The sequence below is a fragment of the Hyaena hyaena genome, unplaced genomic scaffold (assembly GCF_003009895.1).
Source record: "Hyaena hyaena isolate Hyena2069 unplaced genomic scaffold, ASM300989v1 scaffold_312, whole genome shotgun sequence".
NCBI classification, from domain to species: Eukaryota; Metazoa; Chordata; class Mammalia; order Carnivora; family Hyaenidae; genus Hyaena; species Hyaena hyaena.
This window is the reverse complement of record NW_024080943.1, coordinates 1,091,443-1,106,081: the sequence shown is the minus strand read 5'-3', so window position 1 is coordinate 1,106,081 and position 14,639 is coordinate 1,091,443. Positions and strand designations below refer to the sequence as shown.

Here is a 14,639-nt window from a genome sequence, read left to right as displayed (position 1 = left end):
CAAAAAGTAGGAAGGCTATAATCTGCAAATAATAAACTCACAACAGTGTACTTGCTTCCCTTCACTCATTTCCCGCATTTGTAGATGGGCGCTCATTCTAAGCCTCATTTTTCCCATCAGTAAAATGGAACAGTAATACATACATATGCACTGTGCACTGATCTATTCGTCATGCCTGGCACAAAGCAGGGGCTGAGGGGCTGTCAGCCCCCTCTCCTGGTCTTCTGGAGCTGGTTTTGCCCTCACTCCATCTCCCCCTACTCAATTCCCTTCCTTCCTTTTTTGACCCCTTCTGAGGCCTAAGAGAAGGAGAGACCAGAAAGAGCCACTGCATCAGATCTCAAAGGACTTTATTGGGGGGCCCCGGGGCAGGGGATGGAAGGGTGTTGACATGCACAGGTCCTGGCGAAGGGGGGAGAAACTCACTCCATCTAGCACGATGTAAGGAGTCCAGGGAAAGGGGCTGGTTTTCCATCCAGGTCTCTGAATGGAGTGCTCTGTGGCCGGGCAGGGAGTGGGCCCCCGCTGGAGGGCAAGGTCTGTGAGGGAGATTTTACTATCTCTGGAAACAAAAGGACTTTTGTGAGTTATGATATCTGGGTGGGGTGGGGCGGGGAGAGGGGAAATGGTTTATGGGAATGAGAATGAGATTCTATGGGGATATGGGGGAGAGAGAGATAAACCAACACGTGGAGTGATAGGAACAGAAAGAGACAGGCTCAGAAGAAGTCAGTTCTCTCAGGCCAACTTTGGTTTTGTACTCCATCTGGGCACTCAGAGAGGAGTCAGACAGCCTGCAGGGCACGTCAGGACCTGAGCTCCCACCTGAGTGCCCTCGACGACAAACTGTGCAGCCATCAGTAGGTCACACCTCTTCTCTGAGCCTCAGCGTATCCATCTGGAAAAGGGGGGCTTGAACCCTGTGGTGGCTCCAGTAACAGTCAATGGGAGTGAACCACAAGTCCTCTAAGTTTGGCTGTTACTGAATGAATGAAAGTGGATTTCAGGCTAAAGATCGTTTAAAAAATACCCTTCACTAGATGGACAAAGATGTGGGTTTGGGACCTGAGAAGTGGCCATGCAGCTCCATCCAGCCCTGGCTCTCTGAGCACTGAGTCAATGAAAGATGCGGGCGTCTTTGCCGGAAGTCAGAGAGAAGAAAGCTGTAAGAAGAAAGAAAGAAGGCAAGAGGTTGTTTTCTTCTGGCACATGCTAAACATTTGGGGAATAGAAGGAGTCAGGAGGGAAAATTCAAATCAGTGGAGTGAGCTCAATTATGTCCTTTAAAAAAAACGATTATTGCTTGACCTGGTCTTTGGGAAGGGATCCTCCGGGGGAGAGCCAGAGGCGCTGCCAGGGCCCAAGGAAAATTTAGAACCACAGGAGCCTATTGGATTTGAGTCCAGAGAAACACATGTTTCTACTGCAGGCGCCTTGGTAACTTGGGGGACAGGCAGAACATGGCCGCCCCATCTTGTATGGTGCCTCGCCGATCCAGTTGCCCCTGGAAGAGAAAAGGTCCCAAGGAGACGGGGACAGAGAGTTACGTTAGCAACGTTCACACAGGTTTCCAAATCTCAGCACCACCACTGACTGGCTCTGTGTGTGACCTTGGGCACATCACATCTGTAAGCCTTCGTTTCTTTATCTGTAAAGCCAGGAGAAGACTTCTCTCTCTCACTGGGTCGCAGAGAAGATCAAATAAGGGAGACCTGTGTGTGTGCACCTAGCACCGCGCCTGGCAAATAAGTGACTCTTCAAGAAGTGTTGGTTTTCTTATTTCCTCCACCTCACCTCCCATCCCCGACTCAGGCAGCTCTGAGCTCTGATCTTGGATTCTGTCCAGCTGGTAACAGAATAAACCACCTCATTTCTTATGAATAAAATAAATACATGAGGGACACCTGGGTGGTTCTGTTGGTTGAGTGTCCGACTGTTGATTTCAGCTCAGGTCATGATCTCACCATGGTGAGATCAAGCCCTGCATCAGGCTCTGTGCTGACAGCACAGAGCCTTCTTGGGATGTCTCTCTTCCTCTCTCTCAAAATAAATAAATAACCCTTAAGTGAAAATAAATGAATGAATGAATGAATAGAAAAAATAGATAGATAGATAGATAGATAGATAGATAGATAAAATGGTATCTGCAAAAATGATGTGTGAACACTTTATGACTTACAGAAGTGCTGGGCAAATAGAAGCTAGAATAATCAGATGACAAGTATTCTTCAATCACAGGGACATGTGTCCTGGAAGCCATATCATGGCCACTGCTGTCCATTTCTTCAACAGCCGGATCCCAAATCCATCCTACCTGTTCCTGAGTTAGTCCTTTCAACAGACCATGCTGGCCTTTTGGGGGAGGTGGGATGGGGAGTTGATTGCTTAGTGCTTACAGAATTTTTCTTTGAGATGATGGAAGAGTTTGGGAAGCAGAGAATGGTGATGGGTGTACAACATGGTGAACGTAACTAAAGCCACTGAGTTGTACACTTAAAAAATGATGAAAATGGCCAATTTTATGTTATACGTATTTAAAAAAAATTAATAATGTAACATACCAAAACCCATTGAATTGTACACTTCAAATGGGTGAGTTGTATGGTATGTGAATTATATCTCAATAAAGTTGTTAAAAACAAACAAACTACCTTCATCACATTCTCCTGCTCAAAAACTTTTAGTGGCTTCCCATTGCTGGTGCAGGGATTGACTGTTTTTTTAATTTTTATTTGTTTATTTTGAGAAAGAGAGAGAGCACGTGCGTGAGCCGGGGAGGAATAAGGAGAGAGATGGAGAGAGAGAATCCCAAGCAGGCTCCGCACTGTCAGCGCAGAGCTCCATGTGGGGCTTGATCTCATGACTGTGAGATCATGACCTGAGCTGAAATCAAGAGTCAAACACTTAGCCAACTGAACCACCCAGGTGCCCCAGGATTGGCAAGTTTTTTAATGTAAAGGGGCAGATAGTAAATATGTCAGGGTTTGTGGGCCAAATATCTCTACTGCATTGAAACCGGCCCTGGATAATGTGTAAATAAATGGTTATGGTTGTGTTTCAATAAAACTTAAAACTTAATTTACAAAAATAAGCAGCAGGCAAGATTTTGGCCACGGGCTGCAGTTTGCTAACCCCCAGCTCACAGAAGCGGGTGTGCCGCTTTTTGTCAGGCATTCCAGACTGCTCCCGCAGGTCCGATTTACATACCGCATCTTCCCCATCCCAGTCCACAGAATTTTCTTTTTCTCCCTCCTCTTCTCCAGGCTTAAAATCATTCCCCAGCTCTTGCTCAGGACTGCCTCATCATCTCACCAGTGTTAATGAACTTTGCTTTATTTTCTCACACTTCATATGAATACTCATTGTGGGCAGAAAGGAAATCTTTTTTCTCCAAAAGCGAGTGTTGAATGATTGTAAATAAAGTCAGCCAAAGTGCTTAGAAAGGTATGCATTTCTGGGGGCGCCTGGGTGGCTTAGTCGGTTAAGCGTCCGACTTTCGCTTAGGTCATGATCTCGCGGTTCGTGGGTTCGAGCCCCACGTCGGGCTCTGTGCTGACTGCCAGCTCAGAGCCTGGAGCCTGTTTCAGTCTGTGACTCCCTCTCTCTCTGACCCTCCCCTGCTCACGCTGTCTCTCTCTCTCTCTCTCTCTCTCTCTCTCCTAGAAATAAATTAAAAAAAAAAAAAAGAAAGAAAGGTATGCATTTCTGGTTTTATACGGGGTTCACTCACTTATTCATTCAACAAACACTTCAGGAGCAGGCAGCTATTGGGCATCAAGACTTGTGTGAGATGCTATCAGTCCATAGTTTTCAAAAGGTGCTCCCGGAAGTTTGGGGGCAGGGGAAGTGGAGACACCTAGGAGTGATGAAACAAAAGTCATCATTTTTTTAAATTTTAATTTGACCACTTGGGGAAAAGTTCTGCTTTTTAAAAAGGGGAGTTGAAATCAGTGTAGTAAAAGGATATAGAAATGAACTAGGTCTATTTCTAAGTTTATAACCTAGTTATGATCATGGCCACTATTTATTCAGCATGTACTATGATCCTCTGTGAGATGGGTAGGATTAGCCCTATGTTATGTATTTATTTTTTAATGTTTACTTAGTTTTGAGGGGGTAGGGACAGAGAGAGAGAGGGAGACAGAGGATTCAAAGCAGGCTCTGTGACGAGTGGAGAGCCCAATGCGGGGCTCAAACTCCAGCTGTGAGACCATGACCTGAGCCACACAGGTGCCCCCAAGATTAGCCCTCTTTTAAAAGAGGAGAGTGAGGCCCATAGAGATGAAGCGCCTTATCCAAAGTCTTCATATGCACACGGTAGAGCTGGACATTAAACTCAGATTTACTCACAGTAGTAAGCATCGACATATATGCTGACATTATCATGAGCCCGGGGTGTTACCTGGGTCAGATCACTTACCTCTCTCAATAATAATGAGTAGATACTATTTTATTCCCATTTTGCAAATGGAGAAACAGGAATGGAGAAGTTAAATCACAAATTTGAACCCTGACACTCTTGACTCCAGAGCATAAAAATCTTAACAGTTATACTGTTAATGTTCAATGCTGCAAAAGTTTGATGTATCAGCAAATTGGAACAGTCCCTTAAGCTGTTAGTAACGAAATTTCTTTGTATTTTTGTATCTGATAAAGCTGGGCTGATACTTTGTTAATAGATGTCACCATTAACAGATAAATAGCTTGAGAATTTCTGGTCAGACTACCAATGACTTCCAGAACATCAGAATAATGTTGTAGACAGAACATAGGACATGAGGAGCACATGGGTGGCTCAGTTGGCTGGGCTTCTGACTCTTGATTTCGACTCAGGTTGTGATACCATGGTTTGTGAGTTTGAGCCCTGCTTTGGGCTCTGTGCTAGCAGCGTGGAGCCTGCTTGGGATTCTTTCTTCTCTCTCCCTGCAGCTTTCTCTCTCTCTCTCTCTCTCAAAAATAAATAAAAATAAACAAACAAAAAAAGAACACAGGACTTGGAATCAAGACTTGTGTTTCGAACAGCTCTGCTACCTTCTGGCTTTGTGACTTTTGTTAATTACTTAACCTCCCTGATCCTCAATTTCTTACTCTTTGAAAAAAGGGAAAAAATTCCCAGTATACTTCCCATTTTTTCTTCCTTCTTTCTCTTTCATCTCTTCAATGAGATAACAAGGTGAAAATATTTTGTAAATGGCTGAGGGCTACTTGAGAGTAAAAGGTGGTTATCAGTATGTAATTTTGAATTTCTAAATATTATGTTTACTTAGAATTTGTTCTTGTGATTATTTTTTTAATGTTTATTTAGTTTTTCGAGAGAGAGAGAGACAGAGTGTGAGCAGGGGAGGGGCAGAGAAGGAAGGAGAGACAAAATCCCAAGCAGGCTTTGGGCTCTGGTCAGCATAGAGCCTGATGCGGTACTCGAACTCACAAGCCATGAGATCATGACCTGAGTCGAAGTCAGACGCTTAACCAACTGAGCCACCAGGTGCCCTGTTCTTGTTTTTATATGGGAGTCTGTAATGTTGGCAAATTTGTATAGTGTACGACAGATGGAAGCTTCCATTCCTCTTTCTCCATGTTGCCAAGGGGCTTACATACGAAGGCCACTCATGCCCTCTCTCCCACCAAGCTGATTGGAGAGTCTGGAGGAAGGAACTGAGCCTGCTCTTTCGAGCCTTCCTTTCTTTTCCTTGGGAGCTGTCTGGCTGCAGGGAGCGTGTGTTCTCCGCTACTCTGTTTCCTGTGACAAGCTGGGAGGGGCCAGCAATGCACTTATGGGAAGACTGTGGTTGTCAGGGGTCCCCAGTCCATCGGTGTGCAGGTCTAATTCAAGAGTGAGCTATTTGCAAGCCTGCTTACATGGCACATCTAAACCACTTTCTCTACTATTTTTTTAAGGTTTTGTTTTTTTTTTATTTCTAGGAGAGAGAGAGAGAGAGAGAGACAGCGTGAGCAGGAGAGGGTCAGAGAGAGAGGGAGCCACAGACTCTGAAACAGGCTCCAGGCTCTGAGCTGGCAGTCAGCACAGAGCCCGACGCGGGGCTCGAACCCACGAACCGCGAGATCATGACCTAAGCGAAAGTCGGACGCTTAACCGACTAAGCCACCCAGGCGCCCCCCACTTTCTCTACTATTGACTTTATCAGCGAGGCTGCGCATCCGCCTGACCTGGTCCTCTGTCTATCTCCCAATCACTTTTGCAATTTGGGTAAAGAAAAAGAATTATCAATTGACTCTAAAACTACCAAATTGTAAGATATTGAGGTTTCTTTGAATCCTGCCCATTCCGCCTTCAGGGTCCACCCTTGCAACCCCCCACCCCACCTCCAGCCCCCTGCCTCGGGGCTACACTTACTTAATGGCGTAGTTGCAGACCAGGTACACTGCCTGATGCCAGGTGTTGCCCCAGACGTTGATGCTGCCACAGGTGTGGAGGGCACAGCCCAGCCGATTGGAGGATGCCCACACCATCTGAGGAAGGACAATGACAGCGGAGGCTTTGAGAGGGACTCAGGGGGGCCCAGGCTCCTTGGCACTGGGAGGCTCCTGGCTGTGGTTCAGGGTGTAGGTATTAGGTGAGGTCTCTCTGGGGAGGCAATGTGCCTCCTGTTCCTGGAGACAAACTGTGCTATAGCGTTTCTCAAGGTTGTTGGTTTTTGTTTTTTGTTTTTTGTTTTCTTTTTACTACAACCAACAGTAAGGAATGAATTTTAAATTGTTAGTGCACACCACACACACACACACTTGGAACAAAAGTTTTGCAAACTCGTATTTAATCTTTTCACATGTGATATATGCTAATATTTTCTATACTGTTCTATTAATTTTGTTTCTTTCTTTGTTCCCTAGTGACTACTGTTTGAAAATTATATTGTGTTAGAGTTAAAACACAAACTTGAAACAGCCTTGGATCAGAATCTCAATATCACTAGTATATGACTTGACCAAGTCACTTAACCACTCTGCGCCTCAGTTTCTTTGGTAAAATGAAGGTAATAAATAATGTCCTCTGGGGTAACAGAAAGGACATTGTTTACAGGCCTCACATTTCCTAGAGTGTCTCAACTGTAGACTTTTGACATTAACTCCAAATGAGTCACAGAGAGATGGACAGACTGAAAGAAAATATTGGTCCTGGGGAGCCTGAGTGACTCAGTTGGTTGAGTGTCTGATTCTTTATCTCAGCTCAGGGCATGGTCCCAGGGTTGTGGGATCAAGCCCCGAGTCAGGCTCCACACTGAGCATGGAGCCTGCTTAAGATTCTCTTTGCCCCTCTGTCCATCTCTCCTGTTTATGCATACTCTCTCTCTCAAAGAAAGAAATAAAGAAAGAAAGAAAGAAAGAAAGAAAGAAAGAAAGAAAGAAAGAAAGAAAGAAAGAAAGAAAAGAAAGAAAGGAGAAAGGAAAAAAAAGAAAAGAAAAGAAAAGAAAAAAGAAAAGAAAGAAAATATTGGTCCTATGATGGGAATTTTTGGTCCCATTATATCCTCCCTTTCATTCCTTTGAATCCTCTGATCATGTGTACTTATATCCAAAACTGAGAACATTCCTGAGTTGGAGATGCATGGGGTCAAGGGGCCACAACTTGGGAGGAAAGATATAGAGAAAGCAAAGAAGCAAATACATCTTTATAACTGATAACCAACTTCATTACTATGTAACCTGACTTTCAGGCCAAAGAAACATTTTCTCCCCCTCCCATGAATACATTTATCTAGAGTAGATTTTGAGGTGTCACATCACCACGGTAGTTTTCAATTACCGGCATGTTTTTGTGAGATTGACAGTGATGATAATGGACATGAAGAATTGACTGAGAAACTAACCGTAGAAGACCAAAGCCAATAATACAAATATTAGCTAATATGAATGAAAGCATGGGCTAGTTATGTTATCTCAGTGCATTTTTTTTTTACAAGAGCTGATTCTTTTTTTTTCTTTTAATATTTTTTTATTTATTTCTAGGAGAGACAGAGAGAGAGAGAGACAGCGTGAGCAGGGGAGGGTCAGAGAGAGAGGGAGATACAGACTCTGAAAATGGCTCCAGCCAGAGCCCGACGCAGGGCTCGAACCCACGAACCACGAGATCATGACCTAAGCGAAAGTCGGATGCTTAACCGACTAAGCCACCCAGTCGCCCCTCTCAGTGCATTTTTAAATAGCATTACTATTACTCCCATTTTACAGTTAAAGGAATTGAGGATTAGAGCTGTTAAGTTTATCTCCCAATGTCATACGATACTCAGTGGTAGAACTACAATTCAAACTCAGACATCCTGAGCTAGCCAGCAATTCTTCCCCTTATGCAATACTGCCCTTCTCCCCTGTTTATGCATACTCTCTCTCTCAAAAAAAAAAAAAAAAGAAAGAAAGAAAAGAAAAAAAGAATAGAAAAGAAAAAAATATTGGTCCTATGATGGGAATTTTTGGTCCCATTTCCTACACTATACGGCATTATAGTTTTATGTGTACCAGGTTGTAACATACTCAATGTTAGCGCCCAAAATATACTACATTTTTTGTCATTTTATTTTACCACTTTTTTGAGATAGTGGGGTTCTGAGAAGACAGAAAATACTAGAAATTGTTTGGACTTATTGAATTCAAAAGCAGTCTTGAACTTGTCAGACCACACATCGCCGTTCTGGGGTCAATCAATCTGGTCATCCCCCAAGAGACTCAACACAAGATGCAGTCAGCTCAGTTCAACGTACACACAACTTTCCAGGAATATGCTTATCGTATGAGAGGAAGTCCATAGGGCCTCTTTCCTACTTCTTCTTTTTTTAATGTTTATGTATTTATTTTTGAGAGAGAGAGAGTGAACACAAGTGGGCAAGGAGCAGAGAGAGAGGGAGACAAAATCGGAAGCAGGCTCCAGGCTCCGAGCTGTCAGCACAGAGCCCAATACAGGGCTCGAACTCACAAACCGTAAGACCATGACGCGAGCTGAAGTCTGACACAACAACTGAGCCACCCAGGCGCCCCCTCTGTTCCCTTTCTAATTTCTGTTCCACCACACTCTTTTTCTTCTAGGCTCCCAGGATTTGTGCTCCCTCAGCCCTTCGTCCCGATAAAGCGCTACCTGAGTGTAGTGGGAGCAGACAGGGCCTCTACAGCGCCAGGGGCAATGTGGGCGACAGTCTCTGGGGGCCGGGAACGAGTAATGTCGCTTCTCCTCAGACCAAGACTTCGCGAGGTCCACCACGGATCGGTGCCTGGGGAGGCAGAGGAGAGGGAAGAGAGGCGGGCTGGGGAATGGAGCAGCTGCTCTGCTGCCACCCTGCTCGGTGGCCTTGTCGAGTGACTGAGAGGATGAACAGCAGAAGGTCACTCACCGGCCAGAATGGATGGACAGGTTCTGGCCCACGTGTCGCATCAGCTGTGAGGGCCCGTGGGCCCAGATGCACTGGGTGGCCCAGGCCTCGGCAGACCTGGCCAGCCGCTCGTCCCAGACCTGGGGAAAGAAAGGCCATGAACTTCCCCAGGGTGGGGGCTGGGGTAGAGGTGGGGGGTGGGGAGGAGGGGGAACCGCTATCCCAGCCGTGTCCAGAGACCTGCATTGTCCTGGTCCCGTTCCTCCTCCGTCTCCTTGGAACCCTGCACCACATCCCTTTGACAGTTTGGAAACTAAGAGTCGGAGGAGGCCTATGATGTCAAGGTCAACAGCAAGTCCGCACCAGAGCCAAGATCCACACCCTGACCTCCCACTCCTCTCGTACCCTTTCCCCCAGGCCCCGCCACTGGACTTCAGGCTGGGGGGCTCTCTACTCTGAGCGGGCTCCATGGTGTCTGTGCGGGAGTTCCTAACAGTCCCTGGAACAGTCCCTGGAAGTGGCTGCGCCCAGAGTGATGAGGAGGGAACTGATTTTTTATGTTATTTATTGTATTTTAAAAATGTGTTTATTTTAATATTAAGCATTTTGAATTCTAAAGGCTTTTTCTGAACAGTGAAAACAGGCACAAATTTAATATGTGAGATGCCCGAAGGAGGAAAAGTGGAAAATCTCTCATCTTAATCCTAGACTGGCTCCCCTAGCTGTCCTGCCCCCTACAGGCAATTGTCACCGTGATTTCTGGCATCTTCCAGAAACACTCTACACCTGTGCAAGTATATATACATACATACAATTATATAATACGAGTATATGTAAACTATCTGATTATATAGAATACATATAATTACATAAGTATATATAATTGTATAAGTGTATATAATGTATATAAGCGTATATAATATAAAATTTATACATTTTGTTGACAAATGGCAGCTAACCAGACCTATCAGGTCTCTGGCTGCTCTCACTCAACCAAACAGATTATCTCCGTGGTTATTTCACATCAACACATAAAGAATAACCCCCTCCTCCCTCCCTCCTAACAGCTTCATAATTTCCCAATGTGTGACTGCCCCAACTTTTATAGCTTGAAAAAGGATCACTTTAAAAAAACACCAGTTTCCTTCCACTCTGACTTCCTAGGATTCTCTGAGACATTATTCACTCATTCATCTTATTTGTTCACTCAGCAAATATTGAGCAATATTTCTAGGCACCCAGAACTGAGAGTCTAGCAAGGAAATGAGACATTAAAGATCATTAGGATCCCAGTGGGTGTGAGAATGCGAAACAGGGGAGAGGAACTTTTGGGGACGCTGTGGGAGAGAAAGGATTCCTTGAGCAAAGGGTACTTAGACAGATACCTGTCCTGCGGGCAGGATCCAGCTAGTGAAGAAACCACAGGGTTACCAAGAGAGGGGTCCAAACATGGTCTCAAAGTTGTTCAACTCACACTCTTAGAGAATGTAGAGGAGTATTTTCTTTCATGCACCAAAGGGGTAAAATGAGGGAAGGAGCGTGCTAACATCAAACCCCTATTCATTGGGCTGTTTAGCTTTCTCTGTTCCATCATGCATGCAGTAATTAAACACTTGTTGGGATGAGTGACTTACACACACGCTGGTGCACAATAAATGTGTCATTGTTTGAAAAATGGAGGACCTTCCATGTGTCAGCCCCTGTGCTAATAAATGAATGAGTCAGTCAATGAACAAACAAATGACTCCCCCGCCTCTAGCTGCCTGCCATTCTGGCTCCTATCCCCACCCTTCCCCAGCACCTTATTCTTACTTGACACTGTAGTATCCATATATAATTATGTTGTGGATATTTGTCTTCTATCATCCCCATATCCACACCTTTTCCGTCCTGTTCTCAGCATATCCACGAAGCTTAGCATAGTGCCTACCTCTGAGCAGCGGCTGGTACCTAAGTGGATGGACACATTGCAAAACCATAGGAAGCTGCAGGCTGTTGAATGGCACATGCTTGTCTTGGGGGGTGGGGAGACTGGCAATCTCTTTCCCTAAAGAAACCTGTGGGTGGGCTAGAAGCCTATCTCTCCAGGCTGGTTGGAGACAAAGGTCCTGGGGGAGGGGCTGTGATAAAGAGAAAGGTCCCCTTCTCCACTTGAGAGTCTGGCTTCTGGGAGGCTGGGGTGACAGCCGCTGGCCCTGCCTCCTTAAGGGAACATTTCCCAGCTTCCTCAGCTGGTCAGCTGCCGGTTTTTTTCAGCTTGAGACCCCAGGTGCCAGTCCCCACTGATCCAAACTCTCCCCCCACAGGCTTGCTGAGTCCTGTCTGTGAGTGTCCACCAGACCCCTACCCCCCCCCAAAGAGATAATAGCATGGAAAGCTCCAGCCACCCACCCCCTGTAGACCCCCAGCAGGGAGCCAAAATCCTTAGGCAGGGTAATTGTGTTGGTTAAGACCACAACCTTTAGCAGCAAGCAGGCTGACCTGGGTTAGAATCCCAACTAGATGACCTTTGGCAAATCTCTGCATCTCAGTTTCTTTATTTGTAAAAAGGAGATGACAATTCTCACCTTGAAGGCAGGGGAGTAGCCTCAGGGTTATGTGTAGGTTATGCGTAGGCACACAGTACATGCTCCATAAATAGCAGTCTGCTGACCCCACTTCCCAAGAGAACCTGTGCACCTACCTTAGTGTTCTCATCTATAAGATGGGTAGAGTAATCCCTGCCCTTTCCGCAGGACCCAGACACCCAGATATTGGCTAGTGGGGCCAGGCTGGCAAATGGTCCAGCCCTTCTAGAACACACAGGGTTGACTGACATTTGCTGGAAAGGGCACAGGGGAGGGTGTAGGAACTCACCATATACTCCATGTTGGCCGCAGGTGGGTGCACACTGGCCCGGATGTGGTTGTGATAATCCAGTAAGGCACTCATGTCCCGGGCAGAGAGGTGGCGCTTCCGCCGGTACCGGGGCACCCCCAGGCCACTCAGGGGCCACACGGCCGTGCCCTCGGTCTGGGCCAGGGCCAGGGTGGCATTGGGCATCAAGGCGTTCACTGTCTGGCCTGCCCAGAAGAGGAGGCCTGCCAGGCCCACGGTGCTGGGCAGCAGGGGCATTGCTGGCTGGAAGGGTCACACGTCACCTCGTGCAGTCAGAGCCAGCTGCCTGGAGGAGGTGGACATGAGGACATCAAACCCTGAGTGTTCTCCTGCATCGCCACCCAAGGACTCTAACCCCTGGGAACTGGGCAAAGATGTCCTGACTCAGCTCTAGTCCTGATGCGCAGCACCCTGTCCTTCCCACGCCAGTGGACCCAGTGGATCGGGTGACGGATAGACCTGCCGAACAGTAGTCAATCCTGTTCAGGCCACGTGATGCAGACGGTGCTGCCACCTCAAAGTCAGGGCCCCTCCCAGCAGCCCAGGAGACAGACGCCGGGCCTGCCCAGCCCGGACACCCTCTCCACCGGTCCTCGATGCCCTCAGAGGGCAGGGCCAACCTTCCCCAGGGCAAACCGCAAGGCCCTGCCATCCCCGAGTTGCTGTATTTTGGGGGTTGAGAGTGAGACACAGGAAGAATCAGGTGGCAGAGGAGATGGAGGAGGAAGAGGCCAAGAAAGAGAGAAGCAGAGAGGAAGAAAAGCGAGCAGAGACCAAAGAGACATCTGAAAAAAATACAGAGAACAGGGATGAAGGAAATCAAAAGGTGGAAAGATAAGGAGAGAAGGGGAGACGGTGATGGGGAAAAAGAGAAAGAACATGTGAGAGGCAGAAGCAGAGGGAGAAATTCTGACGGGAAAGAAGAACAGACAAGATGAGGGAGAAACAGAGTTAAAGAGAAGGAAGCCAGCGGGAGGGCGCGTGCGGGACAGCACGCAGCAGGCTCCCCGGGGCGCGTACCCAGGCCGGGCAGCCCAGGCGGGGTGCAGCGGGCGCCGAGGAGCCAGGGGCCTCTGCAGACACCCTGGCCCGCCTGGCAGCACGGCGACTTTAACGGTCCCCTGGGAGCTGATGGCATCTGACGTCCGGGCCCCACAGCCCCCTCCCCTTCCAGCCAGGCCAGACTTGGACCCGAGGCTCCGCCTGCCCATTTGTGGGCTTTCCTCTCCCGCCCTCTGGCGCCTCTGCCGGTCCTGCGTCCCCCTGGGGTGTGCGCGGCTGGGGCTGAGCGGCTGGTTGGGATACAGATGTGACAACGGCAGGGACTCCAGGAGAAAAGAGCACCCCCACCTTGGAGACCCCAGATAGAGAGGCTTTCCTCTGTCTTCCCGACTCCAATATTAAGGCTGCCTTGCTTTGGAGAGTATTCTTTGACTGTTTTCCCTACAAAGCCGTCCAGCCTCAGAGTAGGCAATTAACCCGGTCCCATCTAATGAGCACCTACTATGTGCCAGGCCTGGGCTGAGTGCTTTACACACACAAGTTCAGGCAACCCTCAGAAACAGATACTGTAGCTCCCCGTTTAACAGATGAAGAAACTGAGCCCAAGAGATGAAGGGACAAGCCTATAGTGAAGCCAGCCATCTGCAATAGAGACAGGATTCAAATCCAAGTGTGACCCCAGAGCCCTGTTAATATGTAAAAAGGATACCATTTTCTGGGTTTCTTTGTTGTTGTTGTTTTGTAAATTTTTTCTTTTTCTTAATTTTTTTTTTTATTTATTTCTAGGAGAGAGAGAGAGAGACAACGTGAGCAGGGGAGGGTCAGAGAGAGAGGGAGATACAGACTCTGAAATTGGCTCCAGGCTCTGAGCTGGCAGTTAGCACAGAGCCCGATGTGGGGCTCAAACCCATGAACCGCGAGGTTGGATGCTTAACCGACTAAGCCACCCAGGCGCCCCTGTTGTTTTGTAAATTTTTTCTAATGTTTTATTTATTGCTGAGAGAGAGAGAGCTTGCGCATGAGCAGGGGAGGGTCAGAGAGAGAGGGAGACACAGAATCTGAAACAGACTCCAGGCTCTGAGCTAGCTGTCAGCACAGAGCCCGACGCAGGGCTCGAACCCACGAACCGTGAGATCATGACCCAAGCCGAAGTCGGACGCTTAACCGACTGAGCCACCCAGGCGCCCCCATTTGTTTGTTTTTAAGGATGCCATTTTTTTTTAAACCAAACCAACATCAATGCACAGGAAAAAGCCCAGGAGGATGTTCACCATCAGGCCACTCGAACATCGCACCATGCAGCCTAATGAATTAAGCTATGGATCTGGGTTCAAATCCTCATTATTTCGCTCACTAACTGAATGTCCTTGAGCAAGTTGCTCAGTCATTTTGTGCCTCGTCTGTAAAATGGGAGTAATAGAGATACCTACCTTCTGGCATTGT

General features: G+C 47.2%; 1 protein-coding gene across 1 annotated transcript; it reads right to left on the bottom strand.

The window, feature by feature from the left end:
* Window positions 1-1,371: 1,371 nt before the first annotated feature.
* R3HDML (R3H domain containing like) lies at window positions 1,372-12,431 on the bottom strand. Its single transcript, XM_039248454.1, has 5 exons — window positions 12,174-12,431; window positions 9,339-9,457; window positions 9,086-9,218; window positions 6,356-6,471; window positions 1,372-1,504 (listed from the first exon to the last, which is right to left on the bottom strand). Exons 1-5 carry the CDS (start codon window positions 12,429-12,431, stop codon window positions 1,372-1,374), a joined length of 759 nt encoding a protein of 252 aa, XP_039104385.1.
* Between the last annotated feature and the right edge of the window lie 2,208 nt (window positions 12,432-14,639).